Source organism: Brachypodium distachyon, chromosome 2, assembly GCF_000005505.3.
Source record: "Brachypodium distachyon strain Bd21 chromosome 2, Brachypodium_distachyon_v3.0, whole genome shotgun sequence".
Taxonomy (NCBI): domain Eukaryota; kingdom Viridiplantae; phylum Streptophyta; class Magnoliopsida; order Poales; family Poaceae; genus Brachypodium; species Brachypodium distachyon.
In genome coordinates, this window is record NC_016132.3 from 32,215,444 (window position 1) to 32,237,689 (window position 22,246).

At 41.6% G+C, this 22,246-nt stretch overlaps 2 protein-coding genes across 6 annotated transcripts; one reads left to right on the plus strand and one right to left on the minus strand.

The window, feature by feature from the left end:
• Positions 1-1,679: 1,679 nt before the first annotated feature.
• Positions 1,680-7,921, plus strand: LOC100845899 (NADPH:adrenodoxin oxidoreductase, mitochondrial). Of its 4 annotated transcripts, none has more exons than XM_024459193.1 (13): positions 1,680-2,033; positions 2,548-2,652; positions 2,944-3,057; positions 3,170-3,223; positions 3,569-3,685; positions 4,119-4,228; positions 4,337-4,410; positions 4,503-4,564; positions 5,473-5,668; positions 5,740-5,803; positions 5,887-5,954; positions 6,066-6,250; positions 7,306-7,445. In XM_024459193.1, the coding sequence occupies exons 1-12, from the start codon at positions 1,884-1,886 to the stop codon at positions 6,218-6,220; spliced, it is 1,269 nt and encodes a 422-aa protein (XP_024314961.1). In that variant the 5' UTR covers positions 1,680-1,883; the 3' UTR covers positions 6,221-6,250; positions 7,306-7,445. The 4 variants fall into 4 exon arrangements, with proteins under 4 accessions (XP_024314961.1, XP_003568742.1, XP_024314960.1 ...); XM_003568694.4 differs by having other exon boundaries at positions 1,682-2,033; positions 6,066-6,208; positions 7,306-7,921; XM_024459192.1 differs by lacking the exon at positions 1,680-2,033 and adding an exon at positions 2,064-2,429 and having other exon boundaries at positions 6,066-6,208; positions 7,306-7,921.
• A 678-nt stretch (positions 7,922-8,599) lies between these two features.
• Positions 8,600-11,178, minus strand: LOC100846203 (GDSL esterase/lipase At5g45910). Of its 2 annotated transcripts, XR_002963334.1 has the most exons (5): positions 10,832-11,178; positions 10,391-10,749; positions 10,029-10,302; positions 9,848-9,962; positions 8,925-9,060 (listed from the first exon to the last, which is right to left on the minus strand). XR_002963334.1 is itself a non-coding variant. In XM_003568695.4 (4 exons), exons 1-4 carry the CDS (start codon positions 11,082-11,084, stop codon positions 8,843-8,845), a joined length of 1,104 nt encoding a protein of 367 aa, XP_003568743.1. In that variant the 5' UTR covers positions 11,085-11,154; the 3' UTR covers positions 8,600-8,842. The 2 variants fall into 2 exon arrangements, 1 of the variants encoding a protein (XP_003568743.1); XM_003568695.4 differs by lacking the exon at positions 9,848-9,962 and having other exon boundaries at positions 8,600-9,060; positions 10,832-11,154.
• Positions 11,179-22,246: the final 11,068 nt, after the last annotated feature.

Here is a 22,246-nt window from a genome sequence, read left to right on the forward strand (position 1 = left end):
GTTACTTCAGTGGTTGTTTCTTTCTCCCGGATGGTGGTCTGTATTTTTCTTTTGTTAGCAGTGATTTTGCCTTCAACTTCGCTCTCAGCTAGTGATGCATGTAATTCTCAATTCTCAAACTCTTTCCCTTTACTTCCTTCTTAATAAACTAGACGATGCCTCACGCGTTGTTGCGGAACCGAACGTGTTAAATCGAATGCATAAATAAATGCTTAATTTTTTTCGGACAAAATAGATGCTTGAATTTAACGAAAGCTAATGAAAAACATATCTAAATGTCATTGTTTTAAGTTAAAAACAATAAGACCTAAGACTATGTGACAAAATGAAATACAGAAGGAGAGAAACTTTACCAAAAAAATAAAATATGATTGAGTTGATGAGACGACATGGTTTGAACTAATAGATCGATGAAAAAAGGTAACTAGTGAATACATGAAAAAAGGACATGCATGATACTTAATGAAATGGCATGCATGGTGGGCTTGATAAGGTGAAAAAACATATAGTACATGGGTGCTCCTATTTAGATATAAAAGATTCCTAATGCATGCTTTGAGAAGAAAGAAGAAAAAAAAAACTATAATGTCTCTCAAGGGGCAACAATTAATGAAAGACCGAGATAGACCTACAAGAGCCAAGTACACAGAACTTCTTTGGCTATTTTTAAGGGAGTGTCTTTTTCTCGTTCGCTTAAAAAATAGTTATTTCTTAGTTAACAATCGTAGTCATCCAATGAAGATTTTCTTATTCATCAGACCTACATTAATCTTACGCAAATCTCAATGATTGAATCAAAAGATTGTTATCATCGATTAAAAATAGTTATTTCTCTAAGAAATAGCAAAACCGTATTTTTATTTACAAATGGAATGTGTTCGCTCAAATTTTTGTATACATGTACTCCACTATTCCAGAAACTATTCGATACGACTGAGGCAAACCAAAAAAATGGCTCGTTAGGAATAATTATCGTGTTTCAGCGCAACAAAATGATTCGACTTGCATCAATGTGTGTAACAGCCAAGCTAGGCTTACCATCGCGTGTGTACGTATGTATGCATTCAACTGAATCATTTTAGATTTGACCGGTTCTTGGCGCTGGAACGTACTCCCTTCCATTCCCAAATGCTTGACCGGTTCTTGACGCTGGAACGTACTCCTTCCGTTCCCAAATGCTTGGTATTTAGGAGGGGAGAGTACTCCGTAGTTGTGTTATAATCAAACAATAGTTAGGTCCATCTGCAGCTGTGGTTTTAATCAGCCCATTTTTTGTAGGAGTTGCTTTTTGGGTTTGGCTTTATTTTACGGAAAATTTACGCGCACTCGTTGCCTTTATGGCCCATCTACGCGACATGATTCCAGCCCTTGATTAGAGTCGGATGGTGCGTCATCTAAAAAAAAAAAGAGTCGGATGCTGCGTGTGCATGCAAGCAAATGCTCAATCTGCACAACTCAGCACATTTTTTTTTAGGGAAGCACACTAAGCACATGCATGCTCTGCATATAGGATCGTGCCGGAGAACTGCCTATTGGGCCCGGCCTATACTGGTTTTTTTAGGAATTGGCCGGGCCTATACTGGTAAGTGGATGGCAAGGAATTCAGCCTATTGGGCCGGCCTCGATGGACGTATGTCGGCTGCACCTCTGAAACTTTCGAGAAAGGACAGCTCCTGCCCTCGCCCGCTCCGTGCATTACTGCGAGACTGATCGCGTCATAACCCTACGCGGCGGCCGACCGACGGCGGCGCGCCGGTGTAGGCACGAGAGCGGTGGGCTCCGAGAGCGGCCAGCGGCACCTCCCGCAGCTTATTGTCTCTATTTCAACGGCCACTACTCGCGAGCAGCGGCTGTTCCTCGCCAACCACGCGAGGGCTTAGGAGATGGGCCGCGGCCTTCTTCTCCCCCACGCGAAGAGGCTGATGCTCTTCCCGCGGCCGAGGGGCTTCTCCGCCTCCGCCGCTTCTACGCGCGAGCCGCTCCACGTCTGCGTCGTCGGCAGCGGCCCCGCCGGATTCTACACGGCCGAAAAGGTGCGGGTGCTCTGTTTTTTATTTTCTTTTGACGGGAAAAGATGTGGTGGTCTCGCCTCTCTTTGGCGGCGGGGTTCTTCACTTCATGTCCTGTGTTCTTTTCTTCATATTGAGTGCATCAGTACTTCTGTGCTATCTGTGCTATATAGTTGCGAAATGTGCTGGAATCCAGTTCTATGATGCCTGTGAAAATCTAAACGCTAAAGTGCAGCCACAGCTGGGGAATTATTTAGCTAGTGCTTGTCAAGTTGGCAGTGACCGGAAGCTGTAACCAATTGCTATGTAATAAAATCTCATATAGGAAACCATAATTGAACAACAATGCATTCGGACCTTTACCTAGCATATGCTGCACACAACAAAGGAAAATGAACACCGTGCGTGAGGCATGGTGAGGTGAGCAATCTAAACCAAAACAAAAGGAAAAGTAACATGGTTAGTCGAAAGTTCTTGCAAACTTTTTTTTTGTTTTGGATTTAATTATTTCTGCATCATCCTATGCATGAGTAAACAGATGCTAAAGGCTCATGAAGGAGTGCAAGTCGATATTATTGATAGGCTGCCGACACCGTTTGGCTTGGTTCGTTCTGGAGTGGCTCCAGATCATCCGGAAACAAAGGTGAGCATTTCATGATGTTCTATTATTGGGAATTTGAAATTCAATCAATTTTTAATGTATCAGCAATTGCTACCATAACTAGAAGAGATAAACCATTGTTAATAGAAGTGATGTGCTACTTCCTAATTCCTCAGTTCTTACATCATCTACACAAAGTAATTCATTGAATACACCAATTGTACAAGTCATTTTTGCCACCTTACAATTCTGTTTATGCCTACCTTCTTTATCAGCATACTTATAACTAAAGAAATTCCTTAGAAGATTGAGTTTTCTATATACTTTCAACAGATTGTGGTAAACCAATTTTCTCGTGTAGCTGCGAACGCCCGATGCTCATTCTTTGGGAATGTAACACTTGGAAGTGATGTCTCACTAGCAGAGCTTCGAGGGACATATGATGTTGTAAGCAAATGACCATTGGTCTATTTCTTTCTCTCGAGTTGCTATTTTCTGTTACTGTAGCTTATGAAATTCTCTATTTATAGAATGCTGATGCAGTTCTACTGCTTAACAGGTTGTTCTTGCTTATGGTGCAGAAAGTGATAGATCATTTGGTATTCCTGGGGAGGTATAACATATTTTTAACTTCCTTAGCCAATCTTTATGCCAACAATTTTGATGGGCATCTTAGCTATTTGTGTTTCTCTTATTGGTGACACATAGGATTTTGTTTATGTAGCCTCATCAATGGTCTATCATGATCGCATGATATTACACGAAAACAAAGAAACAGTATTGCATTTGAAACTGTATCACTAAAAGGAAATACAAATTATTCATATAAGCTGAAACAGGTTGTTATATACTGTTGACGGAGCATCTACTGTACAAGCTTTTGTAGTGTTATCACATGATTTATGTTTTCTTTCTTGGTGTTGGGTTGTTTTATTTCTAATACCATATTTTTATCTAGAACCTCAGGGGAATACATTCAGCTCGAGAATTCGTATGGTGGTATAATGGGCACCCAGACATGCACAACTTGGTACCTGACTTGCAAAACACAGATTCTGCTGTGGTCCTTGGACAGGTATCTACACTTCTGATGAATCAGTGTTTGAGTTTTGAACATTGTACCAACATTATGGAGTCACCAGAACTAATCCATAGTTTTCAGTGTTTTTACATACAACCGTTGCATCATTGCATGATAAATCGAGAGATTGTTATTGATCTGTTATTTAATTAATCTTGAGTTAAGTATTAAATACTGTGTGGCTATGTAAAATGGTAAAAGCATTGCCAGCCCCTTCTGAGTTTCTGAATTCTGTTACTTACTGTGTTTATTATCCTTATTCTGGGGTTAATATTGTGCCCCAAACTTTATTTGTTCCCGTAAGCTTTTGGAAGAGAGATATCCCCATATAGGAAAATGGACATGAGTGTTCCATCATGTATCCAATTATCTCTTTTTTTTCTTCTTTGTGTAATATTTGTTTGCTGTCATGCTACTTGTTATCAAGGGAAATGTGGCTCTTGATGTTGCCCGTATCCTTCTCCGCTGTACAACCAAGTTGGCTTCCACAGATATTGCTGGTCATGCGCTGGATGCTCTTAAGAGCAGCACTATAAGGTATCCATCTGTTCCGATTTTGATAGAAGACTCTTTTGTTTGATAGCTCGTCTGCATGTTCAGATGATCAGAAAAATAATTTTGATGCCATTTGTGGTTTATGTAAAGGAAGGTGTACTTGGTTGGGCGTCGAGGTCCAGTACAGGCAGCTTGCACAGCAAAGGAATTACGTGAAATTTTAGGTATTCTCTTGTTGCAAAATTTGCAAGTCTTAGTACATTCATACTGGCCTATTTCATTGCTAATATTAAATTCTAAAACTGACACCATGTAGGTTTGCAAAATGTCCATGTTTGCATCAAGGAGGGTGATCTTGCGACCTCACCTGCAGATAAGGTTCGTGCAGTGAGGTGCAGCACGTGTTGCACAATTGTTAATGGCTGGGTTACCATCTATAAGTTTCTTTTTACATGACTAGCCCAGTTTCTAAACACCGGCAAATTTAGAAATCAGAATTTATTGCTTTTTACTGGTAGTAGCTAGGATTAGTTTTTTGCTGAGTTGTGCCTATCTTGCTCAAGTTTTCTTCTTATCCTTGCACATAAACATGTTATCTAAAGTTCCCTTCCAATGTTGAAAAAGTATGTTACTACAACTCGGCACCTGGTTTTCTAGTGCAAAGTGGTAGTAGAGAAACCACTGCATATGGGAGAGTGCAAGCAATAGGGAGGTTGAATGGCATACTTGAGCTGTTAGACAACATACAGAACGGAAAAGGGCTGAAGCATTGGGAAGGACGACCATTTACATCTAGAAAACTTCGCAAATCCCTTTCATTTTCTGTGAACACTAGAAAACCAGGGAACTAGATAAAGTGAAGGAATATGTGAAGTGTTTTCTGTATATACGATCAGCTATTTAGCCTAGAATGCGGTACTGAACTGAGTGAACTTTTAATTGGTTGGTGTATTTACTGATTCTGGAGAAAGTGGATCACTCAAAACTGATGGGATTCAGTTGTCAATAGCATGCAAAATGTTTTGGCCCTCTTCTGCTTAGCTGCTGAGAATGACACTGGCTAACAAGTTGTTTAATCCTATTCCATTTTTAGAGCTCTTGGTTGCAGTAGTTAAAAACCAATAATTTTACTAATATTTAAATAACAGATCTGCAAGACTTGTTACTCGTAGATTGTAGATGTCCATCACTATGCTATTCTGCTAAATTGACTTTGAATGTTCTTTCCATCTTCTCTGCTTTCGTCATCTTGCTTATGATAGAAGGAAAATGTTATATCATTGCAGGAGGAGATGAGGAATAGTAGAATCAAAAGAAGGGTGCATGAACTGTTATCTAAGGCTGCTACTATGCATAAGGAAAAGAACAGCAATGACCAAAAGGAGCTTCACTTTGTGTTTTTTAGGAAACCTACCAGATTTCTCCCTTCAGAAGGTGGTTCCACAGTTGGTGCCGTGGAACTTGAAAAGACTCTTCTAAAAGGTCAGATGTCAAGAATCTTCCTGATTAATTTTTGGCACAGGTTTTGACGATTACTTTTGCTGGCTGTATAGATGATGCAGTAACTGGGAATCAGGTGGCAGTCGGAACTGGTGAGTTTGAAGATCTGAAATGTGGGTAAGTGCTTTAGCTTGTGCTTTCCTTATGAGCAGTAAACTCCAGGTTTCGAAAGTTGTCCTAAGTATTATCAATGTTCTTAGACTGGTTTTGAAGAGTATTGGTTACAAATCCTTGCCAACGGAAGGCCTACCCTTCGACAACTACAAAGGTGCATGATATTACAACTTCTCTTTCTGATCCAGAAAGGAAATTCACTTCTTCTTTTTTGCGGGGAAAGGAAATTCACTTATACATGTGCAATGACCTCTGTTTGTTGCAGGAGTTGTCCCAAATTTAAGGGGCAGAGTTTTGAGCAGTGAATCAGAAACAACCACAGTGGAGGCAGGACTTTACGTGGTAGGATGGCTGAAGAGAGGACCAACTGGGATTGTTGCTACAAATCTCCATTGTGCTGAAGAAACTGTATGTACCTAATGGTGTTTCATCTATGGAAAGAAAGTAGCAGTATGTACCTTCTTTTATTGTTTGATATCGTTGCGCTGCAGAAAATTTGGAAGCACCCAATTGATATAACTTTATATTCATGTAGTGACTTGTGAGTAGCTTTCATGTGTTCTTGTCTAAGACAACAACTGAATATATCTCCTGAAATAGCCATTCAATGGGAGCCAAAAATTGATTCACTGGCATATAATCTTGAAAATTTTGTAGAAAGTTATTCACATTTATGTACAATCTACATTACTGTGGAATTCCTTGGCTATTATTAACCTGAACTTGAGTAGTTACTCCCTCCGATCCATAAAAAGTGTCGCCCACTTGGTACAAAATTTGTACTAACTTAGTACAAAATGGGTGACACTTCTATGGATCGGAGGGAGTACTTGTCAAGTACATTATGTAGAGGGAAGGGAGTTCTTGTAAAAATCAATGACCGGGTCTCTGTCAATCACATTATGCACCCATTTTCATGATCATGGGTGCATTTTATCCCCAATAAAAATATGCACTTCATATTTGTTGGGGAAAAAAATGAAGCAGTTCCTAGATGTACACTGCAGTTTTGAAGTGCGAACCTGCAAAATCCAGGACAAACTTATGTGCATTCGTACGCTGTAAAAATTATCTGCCTGCACTTACAACCTTACAGGTGCTTCATTTGACCTGTCCTTTTTGTTTGCTCAGAACACGAATGGGCATACTTTTTGCCCAAGGTTTGAAGGTTCATGCTTGATCTCACAATATTCATCTTGGACTTTGGTCAAAATGTTTCAGAACTTTAAGATGTGATTTGTTTACACCAAGTCAGAGGAAAATCCTTTTCATGATCAACTATTTTATGAGATAATTTATCCAATTATAATGGTAGTGAAATTATAAAGGTATTGCCAAAAAGATGCTAGAGTTTTCACATTTGATTTTCTACAGCCACTTATGAAATAATGTCACGAGGTGCAATGCGGCAACTGTAAATTGGTCTCAAGACTTGAGCATGCTAAATACATTATATTCTTGCTCTGTGTTGATTGTTTTCTCAGAAAAACTGTGTTGATTAACAGGTGGCTAGCATCCTTGAAGATGACAGGAATGGTGTGTTCATGGCGCCATCTGATTCGAGAAGGCAAGGGCGGAAGGGACTACTTGAGATTCTAGAACAGAAGAATGCCCGCTATGTGCCTTTCGATGGCTGGGAAAAAATCAATTCTGAAGAAAAGATAGCAGGCCAGCTGAAAAACAAGCCTAGAGAGAAGATCACAACCTGGGATGAGCTCCTGAAAGCTGCAAACGGGGGATAATTGAAGGGCAGAATCGATTCTGAAGAGAAGATGGCAGGCCTGGTGAAGAACAAGCCCAGAGAGAAGATCATAACCTGGGATGAGCTCCTGAAAGCTGCAAACGGGGGATAATTGAAGGGCTGTCTTGTAGACAGTTTTGTTACATTGCATGTCTCGTAGAGTCAGCATTGAAGAGCGTTTGCCATGTAAAATAAAGATGAAAGGAAACTTTTATCTAAGAACTTGGATGCATATACACGTAACAAGTTGCAGTTACGGAGATGAAAAATATAACTGCCTTTTTCTAGTAGCACCAAATTACAAAATTGGCATCAGATACAGATTGCTTTACAGGCAAATTAGTTGTTTTATACCAAAGCAAATGTTGTAATTTATTTTATTTTTTTTCCTGGAGATTCTTCGGAATTGGCGCACGGTAGCTTCTTATTACATTAGCGTACCCTGTAGCAATTTTACCATGTGTCGCAGCAAAAACCTTGTCCAGTGCTCCTACTTGACGCATTGGTTGAACTTCCCCCATACATGTCTCCAACCCAGGGCCTGTTTGTCTAAAAAAAGGTCTGTTTGATTATAGATTTCTGAGCAAATATGAACTGCTTAAGGCCTGTGTTAAATCTGCATTCCGATCATGCCGTCGTTGTCCACCAAGATATTGGTGCAGTGGTCTGATTAGTGATGGTAGTGGTCAAGCAAACATCGCATACTCTGGAGGAATTTCTACTACTACCTCCATCTAATAAAAGATGTCTCAAGTTTGTCAAAATTTGAATGTATCTAAACATGACTTAGTGTATAGATGCATTCAAATTTGATCAAAATTGAGACATCCGGACGGAAGGAGTATGTTTTCGGGTAAATCAAACATGAACTTCGGCATCCCAAGAAAACTCTGACTGAAGCCTTTTTTTTCTCCTTTCTTTTCTTCAGTAGCAACAGATGGTTTTAAATTTTTCAGCATTTTCCTGTGCAACATCCAAACACGAGATGACAATTAAATCATGTGTTATTCTAGAATTTAAAATCAGCTGTCAAAATAAAATCAAGCAGAACTTGGATAGCATAGTAGCGGAAATGGAAACCTTCCCTTTCACTTTCAAGTTAATCCCAGATAGATAACACACCGAAACTTTATTCGTTCTGGAGAAGCAACCTAACTAATTAACCCCCAGGAATGAATAACCAACAACTAGATAAAACCCCATCATACATATATTAGCTGTTACATCAATTAATTAATTCACACGTAGTGCACACCGATCCCATCTCTGCAAGTAGTAAAATATTGCTAGTATCAACATCATCAGTGCAGGATGCGTGGGCTGCAGTAGGGTCCCTTGAGCCACCCGTTGGCGATCGAACGGTAGGCGGCCTCTGTGAGGTGGATGCCGTCCCAGATGAGGTAGTTCTGGGGGTCGGAGCAGGCGCTGGCCCCGGCCATGCCACACCTCGCCTTGTTGTTGTAGTTGTACTTGCCCTGCCCGCTGGCTCCGCAGCACACCTTCAGCCCGTACTTCAATCCTGCAAATTGCAAAGCAATTAAACTCTTCCCGACATGTTTGGTACTAGAGTTTTTGAGATGTTTTTAAAAACACTACAAATTTCAAATGGTTATTTGATAGGAAGTGTTTGATAAGTGTTTTAATTTAGTAAAAAAAAAGTGTTTTGCGTTTTTGAGTGTTTTGGGTGGTCTGACTAAAAAACATACTAATACCCTTCCGGTTAATCTAATGTCACGTGAATTGGGCAGTGATGACCATGAGCCGGACGAATATGAACATGGCCATGCGATTATTTTTTATGAACCTTTTTTTTGTTTAGTATCTTCCTGTCAGTTATACGCACTTCATTGCATGGGAACAAGAGCTAGCTGCACATGTACAATTCTTTTTAGCACTCGTATTATTATATACACTGACTACGACAGGTACCCTTATTTCATAATAATTGGATCATGTGTTAGATGGCAATGCATGCCAACTGGCTTGCTGGCCTAGGTATTGATTCCCAAATCATATGGACAGACAGAGGTCAATATTGGTCCCTGGAGCATAATTTGACACCACTAATCGGATGAGTTCACCGGTGGGCTAAGGATCCAAGAGACCATACATACATGCATGACTTGTAAGCTTAAATTACTATGCAATGCATCTAGCCAGCTTAATTTCTCTGTGATGTGGGCCGGCCCCATGATGTGTGGTCGTGATCAGTGAAACTTCAAATTTGTCACGGCAACTGGATTCTAGATCAGGCTGCACAGCTTTGCTGATCACCAAAGATAACTAACTAAAAAGGTGAAGTGTACCGCAGTAAAGATGATGCTTGCTGCTCTGGACAGGGATGTCCCCGACTCCGGACAGAGCTTTAACACAAGGATGGATATTCGACTGTCCACATGCACAAGGCCTTTTGCTTTGTTGCTGGAAAACTCATGTTTTATTTGTTACTAGATGGAAGAAGAAATACGAGTAGTAAATATAACTTACCAAAGTTCTGAGGGGCCCGGATCATCTGGATGACCTGGGTGTAGAAGTCGGCGTACATGATCCTGGTACGTGGGTAGGTCCTCTGGAGTTTGGCTATGCTCCGCTTGAGCAGCGAATTATGGTGATAGGAGAGACTGTTGTAGCTCTTGAGGCAGCCGTCGCCGTCGTAGTCGCCGGCGTTGGACGTCCCGTAGAGTGTCAGGTAAATCGGGAAGCAGCCGATGGGCAGCACCCCCGGCACCACGATGTCCATCGCGCCCAATCTTATCATCGTCTGCACACCCAAACATAGGTTAATTAAAATTAACCAAATGATCAGCCAAAGAGTACATTAACGTTAAAATTAACGGTTGATTAATTACCTCGAGGCCGCGGATGATGTGGCTGACGACCCGGGGCACGTAGCCCGTGACGTCGGCCATGGAGCGGCCGGAGAAGAGCGCCGCGTTGTAGTCGTTGCCGCCGAATTCGCCGACGACGAAGAGGGACTTGGAGAGGTGGCGCCTGCAGTCTCTGCCGCAGGCGGAAGGGAGGAGCTGGCGGAACCACTGGATCTGGGTGTCGAGGGGCCCGTTGTTCCAGATGCTGTCGCTGAGGCCGATGGACTTGAAGAAGTCGAAGTCCATGGTGGTGGCGCCGATGATGGCCATGTTGGCGCCCTTCTTGAAGTTTCCCCCGGTGGCCTTGGACGCCGGCAGCAGCGGCAGCCCAAAGTGCTCGGCTGCACGTTTGCACTTGTCACGCTACCATTTTCGTGGCGTCCGATCATATATTTGGACCATGGAGAAGTGTTAGGAACGTACCGAGGAAGTCGATGATGACGCGGCCGTCGGAGCAGCGGCCGGTGGGGCGCTTGAAGAAGGTCTCGCCGTAGGGGGACTGGCCCGTGGTGAGCCAGGAAGGGCAGCCGCCGACGCAGAGGTTGCCGGTGTCGGAGATGGAGTCGCCGAAGCTGTAGATCGCCTCGTACCGCTGCGCTGCACCGTGCCGAGCCGCGCACAGCAGCAGCAGCACGACGCCAAGCAGCGCGGCGGCTCTCATTGTATTTGTCGCCATCGGCCCGGTTTGTGCGTGTGGGTATGTGTGATTATGGCTGGAGATCCGTTGGGATTTATAGGCGGGGTTTGTTAGGACGTTGCTAGCTTTCCCCCGGGTGGACTGCAGCTAGCTGCTTGGCTGCTTGGCCATATACGTGCTTGCTTCCATATTCTTCTTCTTTTTCTTCCCATCACGTACGCATCTTTACGATGTTGAGAGATGTTAAAGCGTTCCAGAGGCTTTTTCTTTTTCTTTGGCAGCTTCTTTTTCTACTGCTGCTTTGCTCGTGAGCACGTCTTTTCGTTGAATGAATTGTTGATCGATAGAAGTTGGATGCAGTAATTGACCGATCGATGAGCTAGAATTGGCTGTAGATTCTCGCAAAAAAGAAGAAGAATTGTCCTCGATATTTTAGGAGCGCCCTTAGCTAGTCGCTAAGGTTCCTTGATGGCACTATATATGGTCCCATATGCATGGCACTATTAGTTCTTCTGTTCAGTTTATAAAACACAGATGCGTATTTTAGATTATCAATTTTACCACGAAAAAATATAAATTCTATGCTAGATAAGGTAAACCATTGAATTTTTGTTTCAAATAGGCAGAATTTAATATAGCTAGGTATTACTTTTCACACAATATAATTCATATTTAGCTAACCAGATTGATGATATAACTGAAAATGATAGCGTAGTAACCATTGTGTGCAGCCAGGATTCATGCCCCGGAGACAGGTGTTCCGGGAGTTCCATCTTGTGATCTTGTCTGAACAGAAGTCGTCAACAACTTCGCTTATGCACGTACGGTGAGCTAGCCCGTAACGGTAACTAAGAAGGAATCTTCATAGCAACCTACATAGGACAGTAATGGACTGTGGTCTCTCGACTAGTATAAACAAGGTAGGTTGTCTGCTGTCTAACTCGATCAGTATGTACACATGTGCATGTATATATAAGTGATGTAACGGCCGGATCCAAGCTAGCTGTTCGCTGTGTTAGGGAAAGCAACGTGAAAATGCATTTGATTTAATTTGCTGCCCCGGTGGTCGAAAATTTTAGAGTGAATTTCATTTTTGATCCTCAAATTTTAGTTTTTTGAATTTCATTTAGTGGGATTTCCATTTTTTACCTCATTAACGGAAGTTTGGTCGCTAATGACCCGTTTAAGATTGTAATCTGAATCTCTTCTGTTCTTGCAAGTGGATTGTTCCATCTAGTTTCACTCCACCGTCGTCGGCTGCGGATCGCCGACGTGAAATGCATTTGACTTGCTGCCCCGGTGGTCGAAAATCTTGATGTGTGCATGATTTCTAGTATTCCGTACGTTTGTACAGGCAGGGAGGCAGCTGTCTGGACAGTCGCATGCAAACTGAACTGAGATATGGTATGCCATGTGGTTCGGCATTCCAGAGGGCTGTTTGGTTCTTCCTAGCGCTGCAGTAAATATTTGTCCGTTTTGCATCCCGACAAGTTTATTTCTCTCGAGAAATACATATGAGAACTGCATGCAGTTCGGGCCTAATTTTCTTTTTCTCGGAAAATGCATGAGAGTTGCAGTTTTATATTTGTTAGGATGGAGTTAACAACGCTAAAGAAAGACATGACCATTGCAACTTATTATATAAACTCGGGTGACAAACAAGTTTTAATCGCGCGCTAAATCATTTCGCGGCGGCATCCTCCAGCCGCAATCGCGGAATTGCGTACAAAAAATTAGCGTCAGATCTAAACTTATCCATTATATGATGAAGAAGTTATGCAACTGTCATAGTGTTGCGTCGAGGCTTCCGTGCCGCTGCAGCGCCGCTATAGTGGCTAAATCGCACGCTATTTATTTCCATGGTGAAAAATAACCATGGATGTTCATTGGAAGCAAGGGGCGGAGTCAGAGAAAAATTAAGAGGGGACACTTAAACACTTTTTAAAAACTATAATTTAAATTAGAGGATACATCAATGGTGGTAATCTAATATTTACCAGTATGCCATAATTAAATGGGGGCGTTAGTATCGGAGCTTAAGGTGGATTTGCCCCTGTTTGGAAGGATATACCATAATTTAAATTAGGGAAGATTTTCTAAATTATTCATAGGCCCTCCCACTTGATATATCCCCCTCTTTAAATTCCGGCATTAAATACACGATATAGGCATCTAAGTAATTTGGACGATGTGAATTAACATGGTATCATGTCGATCTTGAGAACCTTGTGTTGTGTTTTTAGTATATGATAGATCCTTAGGAGTTATTAGAATATTAAAAGATCTGTGAACTGAGCATACATCAGGTGGTTTGGTTCATTGTAGTGTAACCAGCGCACACAGATTCAAATCCTAAATATTGCATGGATGCTCGTATTTACCTGGATTTATTCAGGATTTAACTAGTGTGAGTGACGTATCCATAAAAAAGAATATTATCCGATCTTACAGTAATATTAAAAATGAAAAATAAATGTGTTTAGTTAGTAACTACAAAGCTTTTTCTTCCTTGTTAGTAATATATGGTGCATTATTACGGGTGCCATCTACGTTATAAAACTTTTACCTTGATTTGGGCCATAGTAATATATAAATTGATTGTGTTTGCCTTGTGAAATTATTTGCTTTTATATACCTTTCTTGAGTACTCCCTCCGACCCATATTACTTGTCGAAATATTACATTTATCTAGACGCATCCATATTTGGGCAAATTTGAGACAAGTACTATGTGTTGGACGGAGTATTATTTTTGACGGCATATTAAAAATCAAGGACGTCATATATTTTGTGTTGTTGTTCTAGAAAACAACAAGAGTAAGGGTGCCAATGCTCGATGGCACAAGTGCGAGAATAGTATATAGGGCGTGTACGCCGGCCTTATAGCGAAGGTTGCTGTACACTTGGACAAGTTGACACGACGATATGTTTTGAATAGGTTCGGTCGATCCTGCGGGCACGACTTAGTCCTATGTTAGGAGAGGCTTCGAGGGGGTCGTTAGTCAGGTGTTTGGGCCGAACTCGTTTTTCCAAGTCACCTATAGAGACCTCTCGAGGCCGCCTCGGACTTGGGCCGAACTCGTCTTCCCAAGTAGCGAGGTTGGGATATTCTCGAGACTCTAACCCGATCCCTCTACTTCGAGTCGAGGCTGTACTAAACGGCTCGGAACCTCGAAACTAGGCTTCCTAAGTCATGTCCCCGAGGCCGAGTCGAGTATAGGCTCGACCCAAGCACTCGAGAGCGGGCTCCTTAGGTTGCTATAGCTCTCTTTCCTTTGATCTTATTCAATTTGAGAGTGAATGATACATGCCCTCATGGGGGTATTTATAGCATAGGGGTTCATGACAAAAGACCATGACGACCCTTGAGGGAGAGAGAAAAGTGAGGGCAAAGTGGTAAAAAATGATCCTTGGTTTATAGCTTTTGTGTGCACCAAGTGGGAAAAGTAGGGGTTGGCCCATGGTCTACCATGGACCAAAATTCTCATCTCTACAACTTTCTTGACCCCTACTAAAGCTCTTCTTTCCTTTGACCATGGCATGAGAGAATTGACTTGTTGACTCTTTTGACCAGCGCCTAGTTGGCATGACTATGCCTTGTTGGTAAATTGACCGATTTTTGGAGTTTGTTGACTTGGTCGTCGCCACGTAGGATTACGATCCGGCCCGTGTAAGAATTTTATTATATTACAACATTTTGAAACAGAGAGATACTATAGTTTTTCTGTTCTGATCTTTCTGATTGTAATATCCAAAGTTAATGGGAGATCTGCAACAGAAGTTAATTAAAGGAGCAAATTAGAGAGGCCACTCACGCCTAGAATGGGGACAAATTAAACACAAGAGATTTTCTTGAAGCAGAAGCTGTTACCAGTATCTCTCTATATTTCAATATATGATTAATTGACAGCTCAAAAATGCTGTGCATGTATGGAACATAAGAAAGCAAGTGTTCCGTTTTGTGCACAAATAGTACTCAGGAATCAATACCACGTACAATAGCATCCCATGCAGACTCAATCATCCATCCATGTACGGCACTTGCAAAAGCACAATTGATAAGCATACAAGTCACCTTCAATCGATCAATGCAGCCAATTATTATGGCCCGAAGAGCATATCCTTTATATCTTTCACACATGGACTGTCCAGTGTCCACGGCCATATACTAATTGGAGATAAACAGCAAAAAAAAGAGCGATAGAATCGTTGAGCGACGACGTCGATTCTGTTTGCCCCTTTTGATATATTGTCACTTGGAAGTTCACATCATCTTTTGTATATTTTGTTTTCTCCTGAACTTGCATGCATGTACTCGTGTATGTGGTGGGTGTGGTTCAGTATAGCCTTGGATGCGCCTGCATGTTCTTTCCTGGACCAAAATTGTTCAGGAATAGTAAGTAGCATGGTTACTGTGCTCCACCGGAAAATGCACAATAATAGGGGGGATAACTATCAGTTATCATAGATCTATGATATAGAGAACTAACTTAGCATCCTCCTTAATGCTTTATTGATTCTACGGCAGCCAAAAGAACTATTGTTTACAAGACTGATTTCCGGTATAAAAAAAAAGAAGAGAAAGTGAATTTAGGCCTTATTTTGAAACGCTTTTGTTTTTCTCAAATTCTGCGGTGATGGTTTTTTCTCTGAAATTCCAGCATCCCTGCAAAACCTATAAGATTATGAAGTGTGCTCCTTTTACAAATCCTGGCACTAAATAAGGACCAAAATTACTTTGGCCGGTGAAAAAGATGATCACCACGTACGACAACGGAATTGCGGTAGGTACATTCAACCATTCTGCTGACAGATGCTATAGCGGTTGAGTAATCTAGCCACTATAACAGTTCAGCTTGAACGTATGCACTTTTAGTTAGCTTGCAGGATCGCTTCAGAAGTGATCTTACTCCTTTTAGAGTTTTCAGCTCGTTGGACTTTTTACATGAAAATGTTGAGAAGCTAATTAAGCTTTTGTCTTGGTCCCCCTAGCTCGATCAATAGGTAGCTAGATTGCCAGACTAGCTAGTTAGAGCATGGGAGAACAGAACACATTCGTTTCTTTGCTAGCTCTCCTCTCTCTTTTCTCTAGCTTGGAGATTCTAAAATCTATGCAAAATGTCATTATGAGAGCTCTGTTCTTTTGCGTTGTCGAGGTGCCTATATATGGTTAGGGTAGCTAGTATAATGAATGTCATTATGAGCTTCGATCAATACAAGGACTAGCTAGGTTAGTTGAGGCTTTATTGTACCGAGTACATAATTACAAACGTAGATCCTCTGTTCCGGTCTTCTGTAAGTCACCCAAGACATGCACTGCGAACAATAAGCTGCTGTAAGTGAACAATCTTGATTAAGAATGGCCAAAATTCCTGGCCCTCCCTGCAAGTATTTTCTCCACTTTTGCATGCATGCCTTTACATGGTGGGGCAACATGAGCCTGGCTGTTTTGTTTGTAGTTCAGGACGAAACAGGAAAAGATGAGCTGCTGCTCTGCTTCCCTAGTCCCTACCAACAAAGATGATAATGCTAACTAAAAGGATACTCCATATATTGATAGAAGTCAGCAGATCACTTGCTACTGCTTACTCCACATTTTATTTCGGTACTTTCTGGCAACCCATCCGCTTCTCTCTTGCTGCTGCGGCTGCTGTCGCAATCGCCAAATTAGACCACCGAAGTTTCCTGGGAAAGTTAAATCTGACACGGTGCACGTCCCAACCCACGCGCAGGTTGAAAATCCAGAGACCGCCAGAGAAATGGGACCCTGCCAAGAACATGCGTCTGCCAACGTAGTACAAGGCATGAAAGACAACCAAATTAACATTACTCCTGCCTGCGTACCATGATCCGGTCATCCACCAACTGACCGTATGTCCGTATACCTCCTAGTCCTGCATGCAAGCATGGCCTTATCCAATCAACCCTGTCAACACTTCAATCCAAGGTCGGGTTCCAAAGTTCATATATGCACATGTAGGTCTTGGAGTTCCAGAGTCCAACACGGCGGCTTCCACCCTCTCGCCGGCCGATTCCTCCGTGAGGAGAACGGGGGCAATCATCAATCTGCCGAGATAATATTGTTTGGAGTTGGTATATGTACGGCTCGGCCCTAGCTACAGAACACTGAAGACACCGTTCTTCGAGTTTCGAAGCTCCATGTTTATGTGCAGTGATCTTGGCACATGGCAGAACAATGATATGCAATAATGCATTGTGTTAGAGCACGAAAATGCAAAAATGCATTATGTAGAGCACGAAAAATGTTATTATTATTATTATTTTCCTGAGAAGAAAATGTAGAGCACGAAAAATGTTGTTATTATTATTTTTCTGAGAAGAAAAATCATTTTTTTCTTCTGGTTTGGTTTTATGCAAAGATGGTATAAAGATCAGAACTTTAACTTTCGAAAATAAGAAAGGTTCCTTCATAGAACAAGTAGTTTTCCACAACAAAGTTGCGTTCCGCACAGCCTGCATGTTTAAAATGTATCTTAAAGCTTCAAAGTTTTTTTTTTTGGAAATCATGCTTCTTAGAGATGTACTATATACTTTTGCCAAAACCTATGCAAATTAATTTATGAATGCGTTGTATTTCCTCCTTTTCATAAAAGTTGTTATATTTGGCTTCGTTAAGACAAAATAGTCTTAACAAAACTTGTCGCAAAGGTGGGCATCTTTGCAAATTGCCTATTTTCTCTTACTCGTCTTGTAGTAAGTTAGTCTTGTGCTCCTTTGCAACCTCTTGACGGGCATCTTCCTTCTGCAAATAATAATAATAATATCGAAATGCATGTAGCAAAACGAGTCAAAAGTATCGAATGGACTAGTAATTGCACCGCACACAGCCCTCCACACAAAGTACACAGCTCATGCAGATTTAACATGAGAGATCTAACAAATACAATTATACAAACACATACGTGTACCCGAACTTTATAAGGTGGCGGCTAGGATCGACGGCCATCATGGCCTTTAGCTAAAGCCGCCTTGATACCTGACACAGAAAGACACATGGGATGGAAAGACATCAGCCCAGCTGGAGGACAGCAAATGGAGAAACGAATAATTAAGGGGCTGCGCATCTGGTTGTGGCTTCAAATCTTAAGTATCCAATTGGCTCAATCGTTCGAATCAGCTGCTGGCGTGAGGAACCGGATTGGAACATTAGGGGCAAATATCATTTTGCTAAAGAAAGTTTATCCAAGCAAGAAATCGGTAAAAAAAAAATATTTTGGTAAATATATTGCCCTTTGTTTTTTATTAGGTTGTTTTTTGATGAATTAGTTAGACGCAGGCAACTCAATACTGAACTGATATATCTGCCTAATTCGCAGAAATATGATTACCGTTTACTGTTTACACACCTTCGCATGGGCGGCTGATATTAGAACTTTCTGTTATCCCTAGCAAGTCTGGTTTTTCAATCTTCACTTTTGTATGGTCATTTCAAATTTTCAATCTTAGGATAGTCCTTCTGGCTTTTTTACAGCTCTGAGCCTCTGAGTTCTTTTTAGCGGAAAATGAAACACATCTTATAATTTGAAAAAGAGGAAGTACTAACTTCTCATCTCAAACATAGATTCATCACATAGTATAGTTACATCATCCATCAAACGCAAGGTTTTAAATAGCGTGGCTATACAATTTCGCTATGGCCTCCTACGTGCACTACTAGAAATCACAAGTTTCCTTAGTACCAAATACTTTAGGGGAAAGCATAAAAAACTTAGGTAAAGGTTTTACTTACTAACCGCATTAGGGAAAGAACCCTAGGTATAGTATGGTGGGGAAAGGGGGCTTTCCCTAGTGGCATTTGTACAACTCTAGGGGAATATTTCTTTCCCTAGTGGCTGAAACTCTAGGTAAAGAAATTGCATGGTAGTTATGTGCCAACATGGAAAGTTATGATCACTAGGGTCAATTTAGCTCTAGGGAAAGGAGTGGGACCAATATTTAAATCAGATTTGTCACATCATCATCTTTTCCTAGAGGACTTTACCTACCAGGATCTAAACTACACTCTAGTGAACCATATCTAATTCATATTGACCATATATAAATTCATATTGTCAATATTTGAATTTGAAATGACCATAATTCAAATATATTCGAATGGAGCCAAAATTAATAACCAACAAAAACTTCAGAAGACACATTATATTCACTCATTCTCAGTCTTCATTCAAATAACATGTCTGATCAATAGTAAGCAACAAATGATTACAACCGTGACAGATCATACATGGCCAGAGTTAGCTATGGCCAAAAAATATGACACGCTATGTCAACTATTGTCACATATCAGTAAGTAGCTAGATTTTGCTACTCCAAAAAACTACATAAGTAAGACCTGTTTAGTTGCTGGCATTTGGCTACACTCATGAGCAGCGATGAGAAAGTAATTGCGCCTATTGCAATCTAATTGAAGAAACCTCCAAACGCATCTTGATCTGCAGCATGCGCAGGCTCGTCGGCAGAAAAATTTGAGCTAGCATTGTGCTCCTGAGAATAACACGACAATCATGTGGTAGCATCAATATATACAATGGTACTAATTAACATCTCATTAGAAATCTAGTCAGTATATACCTTTAACTTAAAAACGACTCTACATGTACTATGTTCAGATGTTTGGATACATTAGAGTAATTATGTGGTAGCATCAATGTATTCAAGCATGCTCGTACTAAACTTATGTTCACATGCATTGGAGTAATTATGCTAAAGGGGCTGCAATTTCTCAAGCTGTACATACAGTTAATATGACATCCTAAAAAAGCTAATAGTATTTCTCTATTGTGAGAACAACGCACAGGACAGTGTGTCCATCAATGTATTGACAAACAAAACTCAAGAGTGCAGATCTGGAAGAAGGCATCAAATTACATGACAACTAGATTCTAGTCTTTTTGGGGAGAAAAAGGAACAGCCAGCAAAGCACATATGTCCAATTAGCAAACCTGTCCATGACCACAACCAATAGGGACAGAGGGAGTATAAGCCTGCATGTAGCTACCGAAAGAACTCGACAAAGATGAGATTGCCAGAGTGCTAGACAATCAACCAACTATCAATTTGTAGCTAGAAACAAGTGATAGACAATCAACCAACTCACAATCAGCTAATCTAGAGCACCAATCAAAGAAAAATTGGAATCGTATGCAAATTGAGTTATTTGAGACAGATTTTCCTAAAAAGATAAAAAACTGAAGTTGAAACATAAAAATACCTTTTGTTTAGATACAAAATTTGGACAACATAATGACTATGTTAGAGCAGCTAGCCGCTCCTCCTCTTCTTCTTCCTCCTCGAGCTGCCTCAAGCACCTGCAGCCTGTTTTTCTGCCGCGGCAGAAACATTCCTACTTTCTGTTTTCATCCCAACCATTGTACATCCAGTCACGGAATTGTTCAGAAGACATGGAATGCTTACTTGATTGCTTTGTAGCACAGAAGATCAGTTTGTTCTTTTTTCCTTCAATCTGGCCAGCAAAAACTTGTATTTCTCTTAAAAGAATCGATGTACAAATTAATTAGACAAAGCAAAATAATGTTATAATTAGTACTGCACTTGGTCGTATCTATATTATACATACCTATGAACAGCAAGCCTCAGAAACACCAAGCTTTCAGAACATTTACTTCTGAATAGCAGGCTTCACACAATTGCTCCTTCAAAATACATACAAGAACATCAATACATTATCATTTTAAATTTTTTATCAGTGCAAAACAAGGTTAAGAATGCAGCAGCATGTGCAGGGGCAGATCTACGCCCAAGGCACCCTGGGCTGTAGTCCTGATCGTGGTGAAAGTAGTATAGGTAATCATCACAATAAATCTCTGAAATTTAGTAGTGCCAACACCACAGCCCTGGGCTTTACTATGGATCGATAAGATGATAAGGGTTAGACAGTTAGTAGTAGCACTAGCAGCCAGTCCATCTATTGTTTCTCCACGTGTTCAAGTACTGAATATACTTCCATATCAAAGTGTAAATGGTGCATTTAGATACAAATTAGTTATATACTTTGGCCATTGAAATTTAGCCCCCCTCATGACAGCATCCTCGCATTGGCCATTGAAATTTAGCCCCCATTGAAAGTTAGATACAAATTAGTTATAGATACAAATTAGTTATATACTTTGGCCAAATCATTGCTTCAGACAACCAAATCAATCGACTGAAATCATTACAAAGACACATAGAACATGACACATAGCAAATAAAATTAGAAATTAGAGAGGGAGAGACAGAGCGCTGGAGAAGATTGAGATGAGAGAGGACGAACCTGAAGGGGGATGGTCAAGGGGCGGCCATCACAGGGAGCCACTACGGACGGCACGGACCCGATGCTGCCCAGATTCCTCGGAGAATCCCTCCAGAAACGGTCACCGCGACTGCATCCCCGCAAGAGGCACGCCCATCTTGACAGCGAAGGCGGCAGTTTTCGGCGGCGCGGGTATGGCAGGGAGGGGCGGAGACTGCGAGTATGGCAGGGAGGGGGGGAGGGAGAGGAGAATCCCTCCAGAAACGGTCACTGAGACCGCATCCTCACAGGTGGCACGCCCATCTTGACAGCGAAGGCGGTAGTTCTCGGCGACGCAGATATGGCGAGGAGGGGCGGAGACTGCGAGTATGGCACGGAGGGCGGAGACAGAGGAGAATAGCGGCGCAGCACTGGTACGACATGTGGGGAAGGGCAGGGTTGGCGGGGGAGGGTGGGGCGGCGTGGGTACAACAAGAGGAGGAGGGCGGCGAGAGGAGGCGGAGACTGGGAGAGGGGAAAGAGAAGCAAATCGAGGGGAGAAGATTATCCAAAGCGGGTCCTTCTCCATGGACCAGAAAATTTTCGCTCAACCCTCTCGCTGTTGACCGGGCCCGTGCAAAGCGTCGCGCGTGCGACGGGAAAATAGCGCGGGATGGACCCAAAAAGAGAAGCAAATCGGCAGCCATAAGCTTCTTTCCTCAGCCAGGGTGGCATTCTTTACGTAGGGGCCAAATAACTCAAGGAAAAGTTACTTCATATTTATTTTTGGATGCAAATTTCCTTTACCTAGAGTAACACTATTTGCACATTTACTTTACCTAGAGTAAGTAAAATCGGATCTACGGAAACACATGTACTCGGATCTAGGGAAACTCATGTACCCTAGGGAAACTTATGATTTCTAGTAGTGATGCTATTCGTACTTTAAA